Raw genomic sequence first — 20,630 nt, forward strand, 5'->3', positions numbered from 1 at the left:
AGAACCTATATACAATCCGTTACATATATATAAACAATTGTAACAAAAACCAAACAAATCTTAACTCCAAACAAAGTATATACTATGAAGTAATGTTATGTCAACCTTTAAACTCTCATGAACAATAGAGGATTCTAATAATAGTAACAAAGTGCAATAGAGGTAGCTAGTTCTTGCTTTTGCTCATTCTGCTGCTACAAAATGCTTTCACATAGGGCCAAGACCACAAGACAAGACTTAAAGTCCAATGCAATGCCACCAGACCAAATATAACTAAAGGGTTAAGGTGCTTCTTCATAATGTAACTTGTTAAAATTGTACATAAACAGTTGTAACATAAACCAAGCAAATCTTAACAACACAAAAACAAGACCATTAGACAAATTCTGGGTTCATCCATCTTCAGATGAATTTGCCTGTTTTGGTGATTGGTAGCAAAAAGTTTAATAAATTTGTCCATGTCAAGCGACTTTGCTCTTCTAGCCTCAATGCTGAGAACACCCAGGTTGCTCAGTCTGTCATCTGTCATTGTTGTGTGCAAATGGGTCTTGATGAGTTTAAGAGCTGAGAAGCTGCGCTCACATGCAGCACTGCTTACCGGGAGGGCTAAGGCTATCTTGCATAGACGAAAAAGCTTGTGAAAAACATCCTTATGAGGTTCAAGGAACACTGCAAGTTCAACAATACCGGACAAGTTCGACATTCCACTTTGCTGTTTCCTTTGCAAAAGCCTCCTTGTCTGGTGGAGTTCATCACTGAGATCTTCAGAGTCACATTCATAAATTTCTCCCAGGCGAAAGACTGCTTCCTCTTGAAGGAAACATCTGCTTTTGGGGTCCAAAGCTTGTATTCCTCTCATTATTTCACAATTGTCTTTGGAGAAGCACCTATCTAACTCTTTAAGTATGGTGTCCACAATGGGATAGAAGATTGTCCCCCTAAAGCAGTGGTTCTCAACTTGTCTGGCTCCGGGACAAGTTAGAGAATTAGAGAAAGTCATGCATTAGAGAAAGTCCCTTCAAAATAACGACCCACTACAAACGGGTCCGCGACCCACTAGTGGGTCGGGACCCACCAGTTGAGAAACACTGCCCTAAAGGAATCCTTGTCACCATCGTTACATTTGCGAGGTTATGACAGACCCACCAAGTCAGGAATTTGAATGCAATTTGCTGTGCCTCTGCCTATTTAAACGTCTAAAAATATGTGAACTGTGAAGATGAGCTAATTGATACAAACAAAAAGTCCTTTATCTCCAAGAGCAAATAGTCTTAAACAGCCCTTATATCACAGAGCAAATAAATAAGTTACAGCTTGTTCTTGTGTTATAGCTTCTTAAATCTAGACTGTCACACTACTGTATATTTGAGACACTGTTAGCTCTATTGAACACACATCTGCAAACAAACACCCTCAGTCTTCAGTCTAGAAAACAGCGTTTAATATTTCATGGCGGTATCCTAATAATTAAAAAAAATAAAATGCTAACGTTCAATGCTTAACTTGGTTTGCAGGCTGCTAAGCTAGCCAGCTAGTGCAGTGTAGTTTGACCTTTAGCTGCTACTTAGTGCTAGATAAAGTTTTCCTACACATTCAGAGGGAACAATGATATAACTAAACATTAAATTACCATACCTCTTGTAGCGGCTAAGCCTAACTTAAAGCCACTGAGGGGCTGCGTAGACAGGCTAAAAGTAGGGTTTGACGCGCTGGCCACTGCACTACCACATGTTTCGTTCTGTTAAATAAACCCGCTTACGCCTTTGATTCTTTGTTTGAATATTTGGTTTATTTATCACAATGTGGAGTCCATTTAGCTGTCACTTACAACCATGTAATCGTGACAGAGACCGGAGCGGTCGAAAACTGTGTGCTCCTCCGTCTCGCAACACCTGCCACCTGGCTGAAAGTTCCCACCTAATAAAGCAAGTGCACCATGGTGACACATGCTGGCCCAATTTGGTATCTTCCACCCAATGTCAATTAAAACTGTCTCCTACACCTCTCAATCGACAGATTCCGGAGTTTTTATCGTTGTTGTATCGTCGCTGTTGTAAACTGTGACCGTCCTCCTGTTTCACGGACCAGCGGCAGGCGCAGCGCACTCATCTCATGGGTCACCTGACCTGCATGGCCAAACGTCCGCTGAACAGAAATCAGCTCTCACAGCCTCAGTACGACCATTACTGTGTTAATTAAAAATGTAAAACTGGCCCTAAATCAGTTGTTTAGCTGTCATCATTGATTGACAGCATTTCTCTTGTTTCTTGTGTTGACTTGACCAACTACCTATCAGATCTGGGGTGGCCACAGGGGTGGCCAATGAGCCACGGCCACCCCAGGCCACCCCCCAGAATCGCCATTGACAGTGGAGAGTCTAGACGGAACAGACCTGGTCAGCAGATGCTGGGACATGAAACGTCACCTCTCTGGGGGGAAGGAGCCTGCGCTTGTGCAGGAGGTTGAGCGTTATAAGCTGGATCTGGTGGGGCTTACCTCTACACACAACCTCGGCTCTGGAATCGGAATTTACAGCAAGTGTGTCACTCTGTACCTTTTAAGGAGCCTGGTATGAAACGGGGATGGCGGCAGTTGGACCAGCACGGAGTAATGGTGCACAGGAGGACCTTGAGCATCCTAGGCCAAAGATCAATAATCGATTTTATAATCATATTATCTGATGTGAGTCTGCATGTTTTGGACACTCAGGTAAACAGAGGGACAGAGCTGTCAACTCATAACCATCTGGTGGTAACCTGGGTCAGAGGATGGGGGAAAGACTCAGGGCAGACCTGGTAAACCCAAGCGCGTAGTGCGTGTAGGTGACGTGATTTGTTCCTTTTCACTGAGAGGCTCCATACCTATGGAGGTAGGGGACATTGAACCAGAGTGGTGTATGTTCAAAACTTTCATTGCTGAACCTGTGGTAGTGAGTTGTGGTCTTAAGTTCTTAGGTGCATCAAGGGGCGGTAACCCTCAAACCCCGTGGTGGACACCGGTGGTCAGGGAAGCCGTCTAACTGAAGAAGGAGGCCTTCCGTGTTATGATATCCGGTGGGACTCCGGAGGCAGTGGCAGTGTACAAAACAGGTTCGAAGGGCGGAAGCCTATGCTGTGAAGGAGGCAAAGCAGCGAGTGTGGGAGGAGTTCGGGGTAACTATGGAGGACGGTCGGCACCAAAGTGCTTCTGAAAGACCATCCGGCAGCTCAGGAGGGGAAAACAGGGAACCATCCAAGCTGTGTACAGTAAGGATGGGGCCCTGTTGACCGCAACTGAGGTTATCAGGCGATGGAAGGACCACTTTGAGGAACTCCTGAATCCAACTACTACGCCCTCTATGGTAGAGGTGGAACTGGAGGCGGAGTAGGGATCATCGTCAATTTGCCTGGTGGAGGTCACTGTGGTAGTTGAACAACTCAGCAGTGGCAATACCCCAGGGATTGATGAGATCCTTCCGGAGATGCTGAAAGCAATGGGTGTTGGGGAGCTGTTTTGGATGACACGCCCCTGGGACAGTGCCAAAAGAGTGGCAGACCGGGGTGGTGGTACCTCTCTCGATAAAGGGGGACCAGGAAGAGTCTGTGCCAATTACAGGGGTATCACACTACTCAGCCTTCCTTGTAAAGTCTACTCTAAGCTGCTGGAAAGGAGGGTTCGGCCGATTGTCGAACAAAGGAATAAGGTAATTAATAAGCGCAGATGAGCAACATCTTGACTGACTGTCCCCCCTTCAAAAATAGTGAGCAGGACTTGTAGGTGGGGAGAGACTTGTGCAGATGCTCAGGGGCAAGGCTGAAGAGCGGAGCGAGAGAGCAAAGAACCTGCGCTCAGTGCATATTAAAAATAAATCCTGTTACCACCCAGACCTGTGTTTCCGTGTTTTTTTTGGAAGAACCCCGGCTACGGAGCCCTACTTGGGGCCATCCAATCCCTGTACGCACAAAGCGAGAGCTGTGTTCGGATCCTCGGCAGTAAGTCAGATGTTTCCGGTGGGGGTTGGCTTTCGCCAGGGCTGCGCCTTGTCACCAATCCTGTTTGTGGTTTCATGGAAAGGATATCGAGGTGTAGTCTGGGGAGGAGGGTCTACATTTTGGGGGGCTTCAGATTTTATCACTGCTTTTTGCAGATGATGTGGTCCTGATGGCATTTTCTGTCTGTGACCTCCAACTCTCACTGGAGCAGCCAAGTGTGAAGCGGTTGGGATGAGGATTAGCACCTCTAAATCTGAGGCCATTGTTCTCAGCAAGAAACCGATGGATTGCATACTCCGGGTAGGGAATGTGTCATTTCCCCAAGTGAACGAGTTCAAGTACCTCAGGGTCTTGTTTGGGAGTGAGGGGAAGATGGAGTGTGAGTTTGGGTTGAGAATCGGAGCAATATTGGAACTGAGGGATGAAGGGGTATAAGAAGCGTGAAGATAAATCACCTTCTGACACAGTGCTCCTAGCACAGAATAGTAGAGAGGGGGAAACATCCTGGGCAACATCAGTCTAAGACAAAACCAGCTTAAACTAGTTTTCGAGGACATGAGGAGATTATAAAAAGGGTTAGAGTCGGACAGCAGGCAGACTCTTGGATGGATCACTTTCTGATACGTGTGTAGAGTCTCCAGGTGTTCCTGCGGCGAATTGCTCAATGTATCTTTTTCTCTTCTAAATAAATGTTAACTTTTTAAATTGACGTTTCGGATTTTTATCATCAACCAACTCTGAGGGATTGAAAATCCCAACAAAAACCAGCGACAGGATCAGACCAGTGAAGAGAGCAAAGATCTCCATCTATCAATGTACTTTCAGACCAAAGCTTACCCCAGATTGTACGTCAGCTTTCTCTACGTCAGAGAGAGGATGTTCTTAACCAGTGGCCTCTGATTAACTCTTGTTGAAGACTTTTTTGTGATGCTTTTCTTACAATATAATCTGCCGCTGACGCTTTCTCTTCTATTAAAATGACCAGCACTAAATACTTTCTTAACTAAGTACACCTTTTTTTCTTTTAGCTCATATTACATAAATTGTAATTTTATTACGTAAATTGTTAATTGTATAAATGAAAGATACACATATTCAGTTTACTTTTCTTCATACATTTCTATTTACTTTATTCAATTACTTATTCAATTGCTATTATGCCGTGGTACAACAATATTTGTCAAATAAGACAAACAAAATATGTTAAAAGGATTTCCACAAAAATACATTGAAATGTGACAACAGTTCAAATGTAAATAACTAGATAAACATGTTGAATGTGCATATCATGGCATGTTATATTGAACTTGTTTTATTTTGCAGCAACAATGTAGTTTGTTTCATTTACAGATTGCATTGCAAAGTTGCAGAATCAGGTGTTCAAACGAGTTCCTTATAGTGTAACAATGTTGAAGTGAGAGCTTGATTGGTATGCTAATATTCTAAGATGATTTGAAACAAAGATTGAATGTGTACATTCTGGCTATTTCATGCCCGTTGGACTGGACGTTAATATATTTAAGCCAAGAGTACAGATAAGAAACAAGATCTCTCTGTTTCCCCTTTTTGACTTCAATAATTTGAGTAAAAGTCTTTTCAATTGCCATTTTAGTTCATTTCATGTCAGATAATCTAGCATTAGGTTTTGTTCATTAAATATTTCTTGGTGTTTTTCTCTGGCTGAAACAATATGATGAAACACTTTGATGCAAAAATACACAACATGAGTCCAAAACTGGAAGCCAGAATGGCAAATATCTCCACAGCCACAGTAAATTTACCAGGAGAGCTGACATACGCTGGGATGAAGGTGATCCAGACTGCACAGAATATCAGCATGCTGAACGTGATGAGCTTGGCTTCATTAAAATTATCAGGTAGTTTCCGGGCTAGGACAGCTAGCACAAAGCAAAACACAGCCAGCAGGCCGATGTACCCGAGCACCGCCCAGAACCCAAAAGTGGAGCCCAGTGCACACTCCAGGATGATTTTCTCCTTGTACGTGGTTAGGTTTTTCATTGGAAAAGGAGGGCTAAGAACCAACCAAAGGGTACATATTACAACTTGAATGATGGTAAAAAACACTACGGTCATTCTTTGTTGTGGAGGACCAAACCACTTCATGATATTACCACCTGGGAGAGTGGCTTTAAAGGCCATTAACACGACTAACGTTTTTCCAAGAACACAAGACATACAGAGGACGAAGGTGATCCCAAATGCTGTGTGGCGCAGCATGCAGGACCAGTCAGAGGGGGCTCCAATGAAAGTTAATGAGCATAAGAAACACAGAGTCAGAGAGAAGAGCAGCAGGAAGCTCAGCTCAGAGTTGTTGGCCCTGACAATCGGGGATGTCCTATGACGGTGGAACACAGCCGCTGTTAGGACGGCAAGACAGGCCCCTCCAACTGAGAATGCACAAAGGATGATTCCTAGACCCTCGTTGAAGGAAAGAAACTCTACAGGCTTGGGGAGACAAATGTTTCTCTTTGCATTAGGCCAGAAATCCTTTGGGCAAGGGAAACAATCAGAGGAATCTGAAAAAATAACGAAGAAATATCTTTTTAGCTGTTATACTCAACATATGATCTTGTGCAGTATATGCATTTCCAATAGTCAATACCTGTAGCATTGCTAATCTCTCCCTCGGGACACAATACACAATCATAACAGCAGATGGGTTTTCCTTTCTGCAGCACTTTCCGAGTTCCTGCAGGACAGCTGTCAGAACAAACTGACACCGGCACCTGAAACAGAGACATTAAAAAACACTCATAATTCGATGTGCTTTTAAATGCTGAGTATTAAAGGTTAAGTTCAACTACTTTCAAATGTTTTCTAAAATTGAAAGTTGCCTGTTATCAAGTTGTTTGTGTACATGTATTTGCCAATGCAACTTCTGGTGGAAAGAATTAACATTTTTGAAGAAATGTGTGTTCTTAAGTTCAGCTAACGTTATAATAAGGCTTCAGCGGTCTTGATTGGATGGAGACTTTTTTGTTACCATTCCTGTAAAACAACTCAACAAGGGAACACATTTTGGTAAATCTTTAAAGGAATGTCGGAACTGATGCAATGACTATAAAACACAGCTCTTTGCACTCAGTATGGACAGGAGAGAAACAGCAGCCAAGAAGACATATTGCAAAATTCCATGTTGAAATATGTCATGATTATAATTACGGTCTTCCTACTTGTGTGCCACCCTCCACCCAGGTGAGGATCCTATTGATATGGATTTCCTGGCCTTCTGGTAGTGACGCATTGTAATATCCTACTGTCACTAACTCGATGCTGCCACTCTCGCTTTTCTGCCAGTTAATCAGCTCGTATGTGGCCAAAGGGTCCCCATTGGCATCGAATGACACATCATAACCATTTTGGGAAAATTTCACTTTCTTCAACTGGTTGAGAACCTGCGAAGTTGAAGTGAAGGAAGACGGTCACAGGGAGGAATTTAACGATTTCTAATAAAGTTATTATTTCATTTTAAAAAACTTACAATAAAAGGACATTGGGCTTTAACATATAATTTGTTTTGACTCACCTCTTTGATCTCTACGCTAGTGAGTTTGTCACACTGGATTATAGAATATGTTTCCTGACACACTGCATTTTGAATGGCATGTGCTATTGCATAAACAGCCTTGTACACCATGTTATCAATTCTGAACTGAGTTGTAGAGTATGGGCTCTGGATCCTCCCTATGTCTTCACTTCCATTACAGATGTTCTTGTCTGAGACACCTGCATAAAACACACCGAAAGATCTCTGAATCAAATTGGATCATTCCAAGAGAGGCACCATTTTTCCATTTCGTTTTTGTTCAATTACAACAGATCCTACTTGTAATCAATCTGGGATTGTTTTTTTTAAGCAGCTTGTACTCCAATCCAGGATATAAAATATAATATAAGAATAAAAAAAGAAAGACCAAACTGGGAGTGTGACTTAAAGATCTGCAAAACTTTCTCACTTTTTTCCAGCCTGCAGTTGAATTGTTCCTCCCAGAACTCAGTCAGCACCGGAGAGGCAGACACTTCAGAGGGAGGGAGATCCAGCAGGAAGTCTCTCAGTCCTGGGATGAGAGCTCGCTCAATGCCAAATCCGATTGCTCCAGCACAGAAACTGAACCTCAGCATGTCTGGGTCAGTAAGCCAGGACTCGCTGCCTATCCACTGGCGAGGTGGAGAGGGCTTCAATGACAGCTCCTCCAGCAGAATCCGTAGGTCTCCAGGGGACATAAATGCCACAATAACCACAGCTGTCGACCTGGAAAAAACAGGAATACATTTAATAATATCATTTAAATATATTGCTAAATATTTGCATATACAGTATGTAAAGAAATAGTTAAAGCGGTTATTTGTCTTGTTGTCTCACTTAATCAATCTTACTTCGTGTCACTTTTATAACAAATATCATCACATATTTAAACAGTTAAACATTTTTTTTAGATTTCCTTCAAGTACGTTCTTTGTAGATTTGGGTGCAAGTCAGTGTGAGCACACAATCATTGAATGTAGAAACCTGCGGATGATGTCGGCTACTCTCTGGATCCTGCTACGTGGGTTGGTCCGATAGAAAGATTCTGAATATTCCACACAGATCCCCTCTTTGTGCGCTGCCTTCAGGAAAGACGCCATGCCACTGTTCCCATAATCTGAATCCGATCGGATAGCACCTATCCAAGTCCAACCAAAGTGTTTGACCAGCTTTGCCAGCGCGTCAGCCTGGAACTGGTCACTCGGGATGGTTCTGAAGAAACTGGGGTACTGTTGCTTATCAGACAGGCATGCACAGGTGGCAAAGTGACTAACCTAGAGGGAAAAAAAAATTATTTATCAGGACTGATACTAAAAAGGCAATGGTCTAAATCGCTATGTTTGCATTGATTCAAATTATTTACCAGCGGAATGTTAAAGGGCCCGATGATGCGCGACATGCTGATGGATGGCGTGGACCCAGACTCACCGACGACGGCAATCACCTTACCCGACTGAGAGCAATTGTCCCCAGCGTGAAACACTGGATCCAGGCCGCTTAAAAGCTGGAATGCCACGTGCACCGCAACAGGTACAGACTCGCACGAGTCGTAGATCTGATAACCGAGTCTGATGCCCGGAAGCAGCTTCGTGCTGTTGTTGATCTCCTCGATGGCGAAGATCATTGCGCGTGAGAAGCGCAGTTCAAGGGAGATGATGCTGCACACAGACACTCGTGTAAATTTTTAAAACATTGACAATTTACTAATTTCCAAAGTGATACATGTTTGTGGTAGAAATGAAAATCTAAAATCGTAACACAGATTTGAATACAATATTCATAATAATCAAGCATCAATTATTGTTAAAAGTATGTAAACATTTCATCAGCAACATCCTCTGAGTCCCCACTTAGTCCCTCTTACTAACCTCCCTGAGCATCTTATTGGACCAGGCATGGTGGTGTAGTTATGCTCCACTGTTTGCGTAAAATAATGTAAGGAAAAAACACCACCAACAACGTAGTCACCATCCATTGAGAATGCAGGTAGACGAGTGGCACCCTGCAGCTTACATTCCACAGATGAACCCTCATCGCTGACTCCAACACCAGTCCTATCCTCTGTAAGCCCAGCCCTTTGTTTCACTCCATCCACAGAACCATGCAAAGCAAGAGCTATGTTCAGCTCATACAAACCCAGCGACAGGATCAGACCAATGAAGAGAGTAAAGATCTCCATCCCTCAAAGGTCCCCATGTGTTTTCACTGCTTTAAATAGTTTTTCAGACCAAAGCTTGCCTCAGATTGTCAGCTTTCTCTACGTCAGAGAGAGGATGTTCTTAACCAGTGGCCTTTCATTAACTCAAGCCTTTTTGTGTACACCTTTTTTTTCTTTTAGCTCATATTACACATCAATCACTAAATGTTTTTTGTGTAGTTAAATTGTTAATTGAAGAACTGACAGAAACGCATATTCATTTTATTTTTCTTCATACTCATTCTATTTACTGTATTCTATTGCTAGTATGCAATGGTACCACAATATTTGTAAAATAAGACAAACAAAATATTTCAAAAGGATGCTCACAAAAATACATAGAAATCAATGAAACATTAAATGTGACAACAGTTAAAATGTAAATAACTAGATAAGCAAGTTGAATGTGCACATCATGGCATTTTATATTAAACTTATTTATTTTGCAGCCACAATGTAGTTTGTTTCATTTTCAGATTGCATCAGAAAGCTGCAAAAAAGGTGTTCAAAAGAGTTCCTTATAGTGTCACATTGTTGGAGTGAGAGCTTGACTGTTATGCAAATATTCTAAGATGATTTGAAACAGAAATTGAAAATGTACATTCTGACTATATTATGGCAGTTAGCAACCTGCAACTGGACGTTAATATATTTTTAGCCAAGAGTGTAAATGTCTGATTTAAATTGCAAAATTCTCCTACACAATGTTATATTCATGTGTTAACGAGGACTGTTCTGCTTTTATTTTGAAAAGCACCGTTTTCTTCTTCTTATGTTTTTGTGACGCTAACTTCATGCTACTTATCTTTTGCGACGTGGAAGTCACGTATCCTTGAAGTAAGGGTAAAACTTGTAAACTTATTAGTCATGTATCTTTGTTACATACATTCAAATGATGTAACGAAAGAGTTAAATCGTAATTTACTTCATTATTTTTTATTGTTTGTACCTGTAATTTCTAATAGCTCCTAATTATGAGGGTGTACCGAGATGCTAGCTGGTGGAGGAAATTCCTTTGCTTAGCGCCCTTGGGAGAGCGGATTGAGGTATGAAGGACGCATGTGATGTTTTATTTGTCATAGCGGTTTAAACATATTTCATTTCACCTTGGCTAGTATTTCAAATGATTTGGATCGAGTGTAAACATGATTTTGTATAAGTTAATTGTTGAAACTACATAGAAGCATAATGTATTTCTTCTGTTTCATTCTATAGTTTTCACGGTGTTCAAGATGTTCACAACGTCATGGTGCTTATCAGTGTTGGAAAAGTTCACTTTCTACATGAACTAGTTCAAAGTTCAGTTCACAAATTTTAAAATGAGCTAGTTCAGTTCATAGTTCAAACTTCAAAATATTTGAACTAAGTTAACAGTTTCAACTAGTTCAGTTCTTTTTTTCCCATATGTTGATGCAAGCTATTATTTTTCAAAATTATTGCCACAGCCCATTTAGAACCACAGACAGCAATTATTTTATCAGTTTTAACACTGAAGCCATGCATCAGATTTAATCTTCGTGTCCAATTTTGAATCCTTATCCAACCAGGGTTTACATTAGCATTGAGGGGACAGCATTTCCCCTTTGTTGCTTTAATGTTGCTGTCCATTCACTCCACACTAGCAGCAGCTGCAGCGTTCACCCCTACAGTACATTCTCAAACACATGCTGCTTGAATGGTCTTTTTTAAAAAAGGAATAAAAACAGGACAGTAATCATTGAGGTGCAAATGTTTGCGAAGAAAGGTCAGATTCCTCCCATCCTCAGCGACCTTGTCAGTAACTTCATAAAACATTTTTAAATTATTATACGCCGCCTCTTTGCTACACGCTGCTGTCGCCCCCATGCATTTCTTTGTTCTTTGATGACGCAAGCGGCGGTGCGACACTGGAGGCTGGTGTTGCCAGATTGGATGTTTTTTCCGCTACTTATTAAGGCGCGTTTACGGTGTGCTTTCTATAGAAATCTGGCACCCCATTGAACGATGTTAACTTGAAAGAACGTGCCGTTCATAGACACCAGAATGAACGAGTTACAGTAACGTTCATCGGGCATTAATACAGTACTTTCAGTTCACGTTTGCCCAAAATTTGAACGAGTTCATGAACTATCGTTCAATGAATGCGTTCAGGCACAACACTGGTGCTTATGGTGCTCGTCGAGAGAAACAAAATAAATCAACACCCGTTTGAAACTCTGCGTCTTGATCAATCAATCCGAGGGACCGCTACAAAGAGTACACATGAGAAACAAGATCTCTCTGTTTCCAACAATAATTTGAGTAAAAGTCTTTTCAATTGCCATTTTAGTTTATTTCATGTCAGATAATCTAGCATTAAGTTTTGTTCATTAAATATTTCTTGGTGTTTTTCTCCGGCTGAAACAATATGATGAAACACTTTGGTGCAAAAATACACAACATGAGTCCAAAACTGGAAGCCAGAATGGCAAAAATCTCCACAGCCACAGTAAATTTACCAGGAGAGCTGATATACGCTGGGATAAAGGTGACCCAGACTGCACAGAATATCAGCATGCTGAACGTGATGAGCTTGGCTTCATTAAAATTATCAGGTAGTTTCCGGGCTAGGACAGCTAGCACAAAGCAAAACACAGCCAGCAGGCCGATGTACCCGAGCACGGCCCAGAACCCAAAAGTGGAGCCCAGTGCACACTCCAGGATGATTTTCTCCTTGTACGTGGTTAGGTTTTTCATTGGAAAAGGAGGGCTAAGAACCAACCAAAGGGTACATATTACAACTTGAATGAAGGTAAAAGACACTACGGTCATTCTTTGCTGTGGAGGACCAAACCACTTCATGACATTACCACCTGGGAGAGTGGCTTTAAAGGCCATTAACACGACTATCGTTTTTCCAAGAACACACGACATACAGAGGACGAAGGTGATCCCAAATGCTGTGTGGCGCAGCATGCAGGACCAGTCAGAGGGGGCTCCAATGAAAGTTAATGAGCATAAGAAACACAGAGTCAGAGAGAAGAGCAGCAGGAAGCTCAGCTCAGAGTTGTTGGCCCTGACAATCGGGGATGTCCTATGACGGTGGAACACAGCCGCTGTTAGGACGGCAAGACAGGCCCCTCCAACTGAGAATGCACACAGGATGATTCCTAGACCCTCGTTGAAGGAAAGAAACTCTACAGGCTTGGGGAGACAAATGTTTCTCTTTGCATTAGGCCAGAATTCCTTGGGGCAAAGGAAACAATCTGAGGAATCTGAAAAAATAAGAAAAGAAACTTTTTTTTTAGCTTTCATACACAATATTTGATCTTGTGCAGTACATGCATTACGAAAAATCAATACCTGTAGCATTGCTAATCTCTCCCTCGGGACACAATGCACAATCATAACAGCAGATGGGTTTTCCTTTCTGCAGCACTTTCCGAGTTCCTGCAGGACAGCTGTCAGAACAAACTGACACAGGCACCTGGAACAGAGACATGAAAAAACACTCATAATTTGATGTGCTTTGAAATGCTGAGGATTAAAGGTTAAGGACTGATAGAACTATCACTATTGAACACATCTCTTTGCCCTCAGTATAGTCAAGAGAGGAACAGGGACCAAAAACACATATTGCAAAATTGCAGGAATCTATCATATTATTAATTACGGTCTTCCTACTTGTGTTCCACCCTCCACCCAGGTGAGGATCCTATTTATATGGATTTCCTGGCCCTCTGGCAGTGATGCATTGTAGTGTCCTACTGTCACTAACTCAATGCTGCCACTCTCGGTTTTCTGCCAGTTAATCAGCTCGTATGTGGCCACAGGGTCCCCATTGGCATCGAATGACACATCATAACCATTCTGGGAAAATTTAACTTTCTTCAACTGATTGAGAACCTGCGAGCGTGAAGTAAAGGAAGACAGTCAAAGGGAGAAATCAAACAATCTCTAATGAAGTTAATATTTAATTTTTATTAAACTTACATTAAAAGGACAATGCGTGTTCACATATCATTTGTTTTCACTGACCTCTTTAATCTCTACGCTGGTGAGTTTGTCACACTGGGTTATAGAATGTGTTTCCTGACACACTGCATTATGAATGGCATGTGCTATTGCATAAACAGCCTTGTACACCATGTTAGTGATTCTGAACTGAGTTGTAGAGTATGGACTCTGGATCCTCCCTATGTCTTCAGTTCCATTACAGATGTTCTTGTCTGAGACACCTGCAAAAACACACCCAAAGATCTTCATCAAAATGGAGATGCACCATTGTTTCCACTTATGTAATATATAATATAAGAATTCTAAAATAGAAGAAAAAAAACTAAACCGGGGGTGTGAGTTAAAGATCTGTCAAACTTTCTCACTTTTGTCCAGCCTGCAGTTGAATTGTTCCTCCCAGAACTCAGTCAGCACCGGAGAGGCAGACACTTTAGAGGGAGGGAGATCCAGCAGGAAGTCTCTCAGTCCTGGGATAAGAGCTCGCTCAATGCCAAATCCGATTGCTCCAGCACAGAAACTGAACCTCAACAATTCTGGGTCAGTTACCCAGGACTCACTGCCTATCCACTGGCGAGGTGGAGAGGGCTTCAGTGACAGCTCCTCCAGCAGAATCCTTAGGTCTCCAGCAGACATAAAGGCCACAATAACCACAGCTTTTGACCTGGAAAAAATAGAAATAAGTTTAATAATACAATCCAAATATATTATTATTATTATATTATATTATATTTTGCATATACAGTATTTATAGAAATAGTTAAAGCTGTTCTTTGTCTCTTTGTCTCACTTCAACTTTTATCATCACACATTTTTGGGTTGAACATTTTTTTCCTTCAAGTACGTTCTTTGTAGATTTGGGTGCAAGTCTGTGTGAGCACACAATCTTTGAATATAGAAACCTGCGGATGATGTCGGTTACTCTCTGGATCTTGCTACGTGGGTTGGTCCGATAGAAAGATTCTGAATATTCTAAACAGATCCCCTCTTTCTGAGCTGCCTTCAGGAAAGACGCCATGCCACTGTTCCCATAATCCGAATCCGATCGGATAGCACCTATCCAAGTCCAACCAAAGTGTTTGACCAGCTTTGCCAGGGCGGCAGCCTGAAACTGGTCACTTGGGATGGTTCTGAAGAAACTGGGGTACTGTTGCTTATCAGACAGGCATGCACAGGTGGCAAAGTGACTAACCTATTGGAAAACAAACAATTAATTAACAGGACTGATAGTAAAAAGGCAATGGTCTAAATCATTATGTTTGCATTGATTCAAATTATTTACCAGGGGAATGTTAAAGGAACTGATGATGCGCGACATGCTGATGGATGGCGTGGACCCAGACTCACCGACCACGGCCATCACCTTACCCGACTGAGAGCATTTCTCCCCGGCATGAAACACCGGGTCCATGCCGCTTGAAAGCTGGAATGCCACGTGCACCGCAACAGGTACAGACGCGCACGAGTCGTAGATCTGATAACCGAGTCTGATGCCTGGCAGCAGCTTCGTGCTGTTGTTGATCTCCTCGATGGCGAAGATTATTGCGCGCGAAAAGCGCAGTTCACGAGAGTTGATGCTGCACAGACAATTTTTAAAATATGGACTCCATATCAAAAGGACCATATTAATAAATACAGTCAATTAAGAACATCTTTAAAGTTATCAACAATAAAAGCTGCACTTCCAATGTGAACCAAAAATACATTGAGGAGTTGCTTTAACACCAAATCAAAAAACAGAAAGGATTAGATCAAAACCCAACAGCGTCTTCATATTATGGTAAATATAAATTTCTGCTTTACGTTCATCCTGTTGAATTTTATATTTTAATTATATCTTACGTTTTTTAAGAACTTTTAAGAAATGTTCATTGTATATATATTTTTTTGTTTTAAGCTCAGAAATATTTTTGTTGAAGGACAAACATGTCTTTCTTTATGTATATTTCCAGTAAAAAAACTGCATTGTAAAATGATTAGCACTGTAAAAATAAAAGCACTTCCATCTCCAAAGAAAACATCCTCTTAGCCCACACGTCTCTCTCCTACTAACCTCCCTGAGCATCTTATCGGATCAGGCATGGTGGTGTAGTTGTTTGTCACTGTGTAAGTGTAGTGGTGTATGGAGAAAACACCACCAACAACATAGTCACCATCCATTGAGAATGCAGGTAGACGAGTGGCACCCTGCAGCTTACATTCCACAGATGAGCCCTCATCGCTGACTCCAACACCAGTCCTATCCTCTGTAAGCCCAGCCCTTTGTTTCAATCCATCCCCAGAAGCATGCAAAGCAAGAGCTGAGTTCAGCTCATACAAACCCAGCGACAGGATCAGACCAATGAAGAGAGCAAAGATCTCCATCCCTCAACAGTCCTCATGTGTTTTCACTGCTTTATATAGATTTCCAGAGCAGAGCTTGCCTCAGATTGTACGTCAGCCTTTCTACGTCAGAGAGAGGATGTTCCTAACCAGTGGCCTTTGATTAACTCATGTCGAAGCCTTTTTGAGCTTTTCTTTTTTTACAATATCTGCATTATGCCCCTTTCTCTTTAAATATTATTACCATTTATACTGATAACTGTTTTAGCTCATATTACAGTTATGTCTAATAAACACTGTCTAAAATCAATAATTTTCATTGTGTGGGTTTGTTTCCTGTTTTATTTAGTTGTACTTACTTGTGTCCCTAGTTTAGTCTCACATCCTGCCCTGTCTTGTCCCCCTGTGATTGTCTGCCGTGTCCTTGATTGTTTACACCTTTGTCCAATTACCTGCACCTTCCCAGTGTATTTAACCAATGTGTGTCTCATGTGTTTGTTTGTTTGTGTCGCGCCCCCGACTCCGCCAGTCTCTGCACCCCGATGCCCCCGAGCCCAGTTGCCAATCTCCCGTCGCCCCCGAGCCTGGCTCCTGGTTTTCCATCGGGCCGACCCCTGAAAAATGTTTTACAGTACTACATAAAAAGGACTCAAACAAGAGATAGTCTTTCAATAATGTGTTTTTATTAATGTCAAAGCAGAATCAAACACACTTAACAGTAATCACATTTTTGAATCTGTATGATATTTAATATCTGGTCAGCTGCTTGCATATGCATGCATATGCTTGAAATTGTTTCGATTTATTTCATTGTTTGAAAATGTAAATAAAACTGTAGCACCATAGATCCCTGCATCATAGATATTAAATAATACAACGTTAATCACTAACAATCATGTCATCTATCTTACGATATGTAGCCTCATTGATCGCTATACTATGAGGTTAATCACTATTAATGTAAAGACACAGAAGAGATTCAGGTACATCGCCAATTTTATTAATAGTGATGTTTGTGCATTTAACTGTAACTGATTATCAGTCTCTTGATGTTTGAGTAACAAGAAGACAAACAGTAGGTGTGTGTGGAATGTGTTAGTATCAGGTAAAATATTTACTGTTAATTGTTGTTACTGTACCCAAAGTCCTCCTTCATGAAACCATTATAAAGCTAATGCAGTGTGATGTATTACAACAGCCCTGAATTAAACGTTCCGATCCAATCCGATACATTGAGGTATTTTGCCTGATTATTTTATGTCTGATTATATAAACAGCATTTCTAACTTTAATAAAGAATGAAACAAGTATTTTACTATTAGCAAACTTTTAACAGTCAAGAACTATATTAAAACGTATTAGCAAGTCCAGCTGACGTGGTGACGTCATCAAGTCATTTGCTGTTCCAATTGCGGAAATGACCGTTCTCCGTCTCCCAAGTCTATTCTCGCGGGAACGCAAGTCCATTCTCGCCGTCTTCAGTATTGAGAAAGGGCTATCATTCACCCTGCGATAGTCCACACAGAACCGTACAGCGCCATCCTTCTTCGCGACCAGGACGATGGGGCTGCACCAGGCGCTGTTGGACTCTTCTGTTACCCCTATCTCCAGCATCGCTGCCAATTCTCTCTGAACAATTTTCCTCTTGTGTTCAGGTAACCGGTAGGGCCGCGATCGCACTGTCACGCCTGGGGACGTCTCGATGTGATGCACTATGAGATCCTTGCGACCTGGCAGGAGGGAGAACACATCATTAAACTGCTCTTGCAACTGGGCTAAGTCTGTTTTCGGGGTCGCAGAGAGATGGGCGTCAAAATGGAGCTGGGTCGAATTGGTGGACTTTGGGACCTCGGGCCCCAGCTCCTCTCTCTCAGCTACTGCAGACACCAGGGAAACAGACTCCGCCTCCCTCCATCGTTTGAGGAGGTCGAGGTGGTAGATCTGTGTAGCTCCGCCCCTGTCAGATCGTACCACCTCATAGTCAACGTCCCCGCCGTGTGACCACAAAGGGCACTTGCCACCTGGCGAGGAGTTTTGATCTGGAGGAAGGGAGCAATACAAGTACTTTTTCTCCCGGTGTAAATTGTAGCTTGGCCCCTCTGTTGTACAGCCATTGTTGACGCTCCTGGGCCTGGAGCCTGGATTCTCACGTGACAACTCACCCAGTGTGTGGAGTCCAGGACGTAATGAATCTCGTTCTTACCGGGGCTTGGACCCTACTCCCAGTGTTCCTTAAGCAGGTCGAGCACCCCCCCATGGTTTGCCTGCCAAACAGCAGCTCGAAGGGAGAAAATCCCGTGGAGGCCTGGGGCACCTCCCGTACTGCAAACAACAGAGGATCAAGCCATTTATCCCAATGACGTCCATTTGACCATCAATACCTATCACTTGGTCAAAGGCAAAGCCTTCGAAAGTCTCAAAGTCTCCGTCCCTGTCTGCAGTGTCAAACAACCTCGCGTCACCGCTGAGTACAGCGCACATGCCGCAAGTCCCTGGCACCCCGCGCATTGCCCCGCTAACTTATGAAACCCTGACCCAAGATTAGACAGTGCGTAAGGCGGGAGCTAACCGCAACATTCACGTTATGCTTTTTACCCCCAAATCTCTACCGGTACCACTGGGTAGTCGTGAACATCTCCATGCCCACACTTAATAATCCCCCGGGTCGAACCAGCCCCTGGTGGATCATAGACTGCGTGAAGCCACCATCGACGGATATGTACCCCCCTTGATCCTCACCGGAACGCAGTACGTCAATCCTGGACCGGGGGAGGGTGTTGGAGGCCCGGCCCACCTCCATCAGCGGGTACTCCTGCCGGTAGTGCCAAGACTGCCTGCACCTCCATTACTCTTGCCTTGACGGTTGACGCGCTCTCTGCGGTTGAGGGAAGAGTGCCGGGCCCGTCGGTTCTGGGGGATCTGCCCCCCGGGTAAGGGCTAGTGATCGCGGCAGGAGCCGAGCCACGACCGGCGGGTGGGGTCTCCTTCGCGGCGTGGGGACTGGTTGTGATGACGCAGGCGGGCGCCCACCCTCCTCCCGTCCGCTGCATTGCTGCGATCTCAACTAGCATTCGCCCGAGCGTGACAGCCGGCTGTGCCATTCCCTCTGCGTGGTGATCACTCGGGTCCATCCCTGATCAGGCCTTTTTTCATGATTTTTTACAGTTGTAAAAGACTAGAGATGAGCAGTACGAGTATCCGGTACGGATAAAGCACTTTTGCCGAGTACGAGTATTATACAAGTAATACAAGTCAATATCTGTGCTCGGATTGAATAAAAGTCCTCATTGGGTAGCTGTCTGTGTCTGCGTTCTGTGATTGGCTGGTAGTCACAGCGCCCCTCCCCTACACACATACTGTTTGTGTTGCTGTGTCCCGCTCGGCTCACACACAGAACACTGAGAAGTGAACAGCTCTCTCTCTCTCTGTCGTCAGGTTCACGGGTCTTTCGCCATAAATTTAAAGGATTTCTTCGGCTTCAAATTTATTTTTTTTACTTCGGTTGTTGTTAATTAGTAGAGTTTAGGTAAACGTGGGGTTTATTAAGACGTGGTTCTTAAGAATGCGACTCGCGTTGCGTCTCTGCCTGTCGGAGATTTTTTTTTTTTCATTTGGCTCGAACAAGTTTTTAGTTTTTTTACTTCACGCACGGACCTCTCTCTCTTTTCCCTCTCTCTGCCGGAGTTTTTTTTACCGTCTGCAGGTTCTCTTCACACACACATACACTCACACACCACAATATTAAGAAGGAATGCTGTTTTAAACCGCAGAAATGCGTCAGTACAGTACACTGTTTTCAAAGTTCATGTTTTATATTGGTCACCTGTTAATCAAGCTCCCTGCGAAGGGTCAATTGCATGCTTAAAAAAGAGCATAACGGTTAAAGCCCAGCCCATTTCAAGACAACCCGACAACTTACGAGTAAAATACTTCCTACTTCCGGGTTAAGCCCCGCCCACTTCCGGGTTAGGCCCCGCCCAATCCGAGTACAGATACGGATACAGATAATTCATATGGTTCAACAGATACTGATACAGATACAGATAATGCTGTACTCGCTCATCCCTATAAAGACCAAACTCCTCCCAGGGATTAAACACAATTCTTTTCAAAATCGCGCAGTGTGATCCTGAGACCTTAGGCTCTAAAGAATGCATTTTTCCGGAAGAATTTCCAAACTATGTGTGTAGGGAGCATTTTCAAAAAACCACCATTCGCCACAAACGTTGAAGTTGTTATAACTCGACCATACTTTATCTAATCTGCTCCATATTTCTTATACAGCATGAATGTATCACCCTTTAATCATCCATATGATCATTTCTGACCTGTTTTATGGTTTTAAGAAGATATTACGGTTAATGAACTTTGCAAGGGGTGTGGCTTAATCTGGCAAGATTTATAACTTCCAAATGGCTTGGCCTGCCCTCACAAAAAATGCAGGATGTGTAAACATTGATCCCCTGAACACACGCTAATTTCTTCAGAATTTTTCAAGATTAGGGGGTGCTGCATTTAATCATTAAAGATGTGCCTTTTTGGCATATTTTTATAATTTCTTACAGTTGTTAAAGACCGAACTCCTCCCGGGGATTAAACCCGATTCTTTTCAAATCCACGC

The 20,630-nt window shown here is 42.8% G+C and overlaps 2 protein-coding genes and 1 long non-coding RNA gene across 3 annotated transcripts in view; all 3 read right to left on the bottom strand.

The window, feature by feature from the left end:
- The window catches only part of LOC134127038 (uncharacterized), a 90,278-nt gene extending 70,207 nt beyond the window's left edge, over positions 1 to 20,071 (bottom strand). Inside the window, exon 1 of the long non-coding RNA XR_009955982.1 lies at positions 19,833 to 20,071. This is a non-coding gene — a long non-coding RNA (uncharacterized LOC134127038). The remainder of the gene's footprint in view (positions 1 to 19,832) is intronic.
- On the bottom strand, positions 5,610 to 9,430 carry LOC119208365 (extracellular calcium-sensing receptor-like). Its single transcript, XM_037457780.2, has 8 exons — positions 9,387 to 9,430; positions 8,882 to 9,176; positions 8,503 to 8,792; positions 7,949 to 8,244; positions 7,519 to 7,718; positions 7,166 to 7,387; positions 6,595 to 6,718; positions 5,610 to 6,508 (listed from the first exon to the last, which is right to left on the bottom strand). The coding sequence occupies exons 1-8, from the start codon at positions 9,413 to 9,415 to the stop codon at positions 5,610 to 5,612; spliced, it is 2,355 nt and encodes a 784-aa protein (XP_037313677.2). The 5' UTR covers positions 9,416 to 9,430.
- Positions 12,050 to 16,051, bottom strand: LOC119207900 (extracellular calcium-sensing receptor-like). The gene is made up of 8 exons (XM_037457737.2): positions 15,741 to 16,051; positions 14,970 to 15,264; positions 14,590 to 14,879; positions 14,056 to 14,351; positions 13,712 to 13,911; positions 13,358 to 13,579; positions 13,037 to 13,160; positions 12,050 to 12,948 (listed from the first exon to the last, which is right to left on the bottom strand). Exons 1-8 carry the CDS (start codon positions 16,049 to 16,051, stop codon positions 12,050 to 12,052), a joined length of 2,637 nt encoding a protein of 878 aa, XP_037313634.2.
- Positions 20,072 to 20,630: the final 559 nt, after the last annotated feature.

Source organism: Pungitius pungitius, chromosome 3 (assembly GCF_949316345.1).
Source record: "Pungitius pungitius chromosome 3, fPunPun2.1, whole genome shotgun sequence".
Lineage (NCBI taxonomy): Eukaryota > Metazoa > Chordata > Actinopteri > Perciformes > Gasterosteidae > Pungitius > Pungitius pungitius.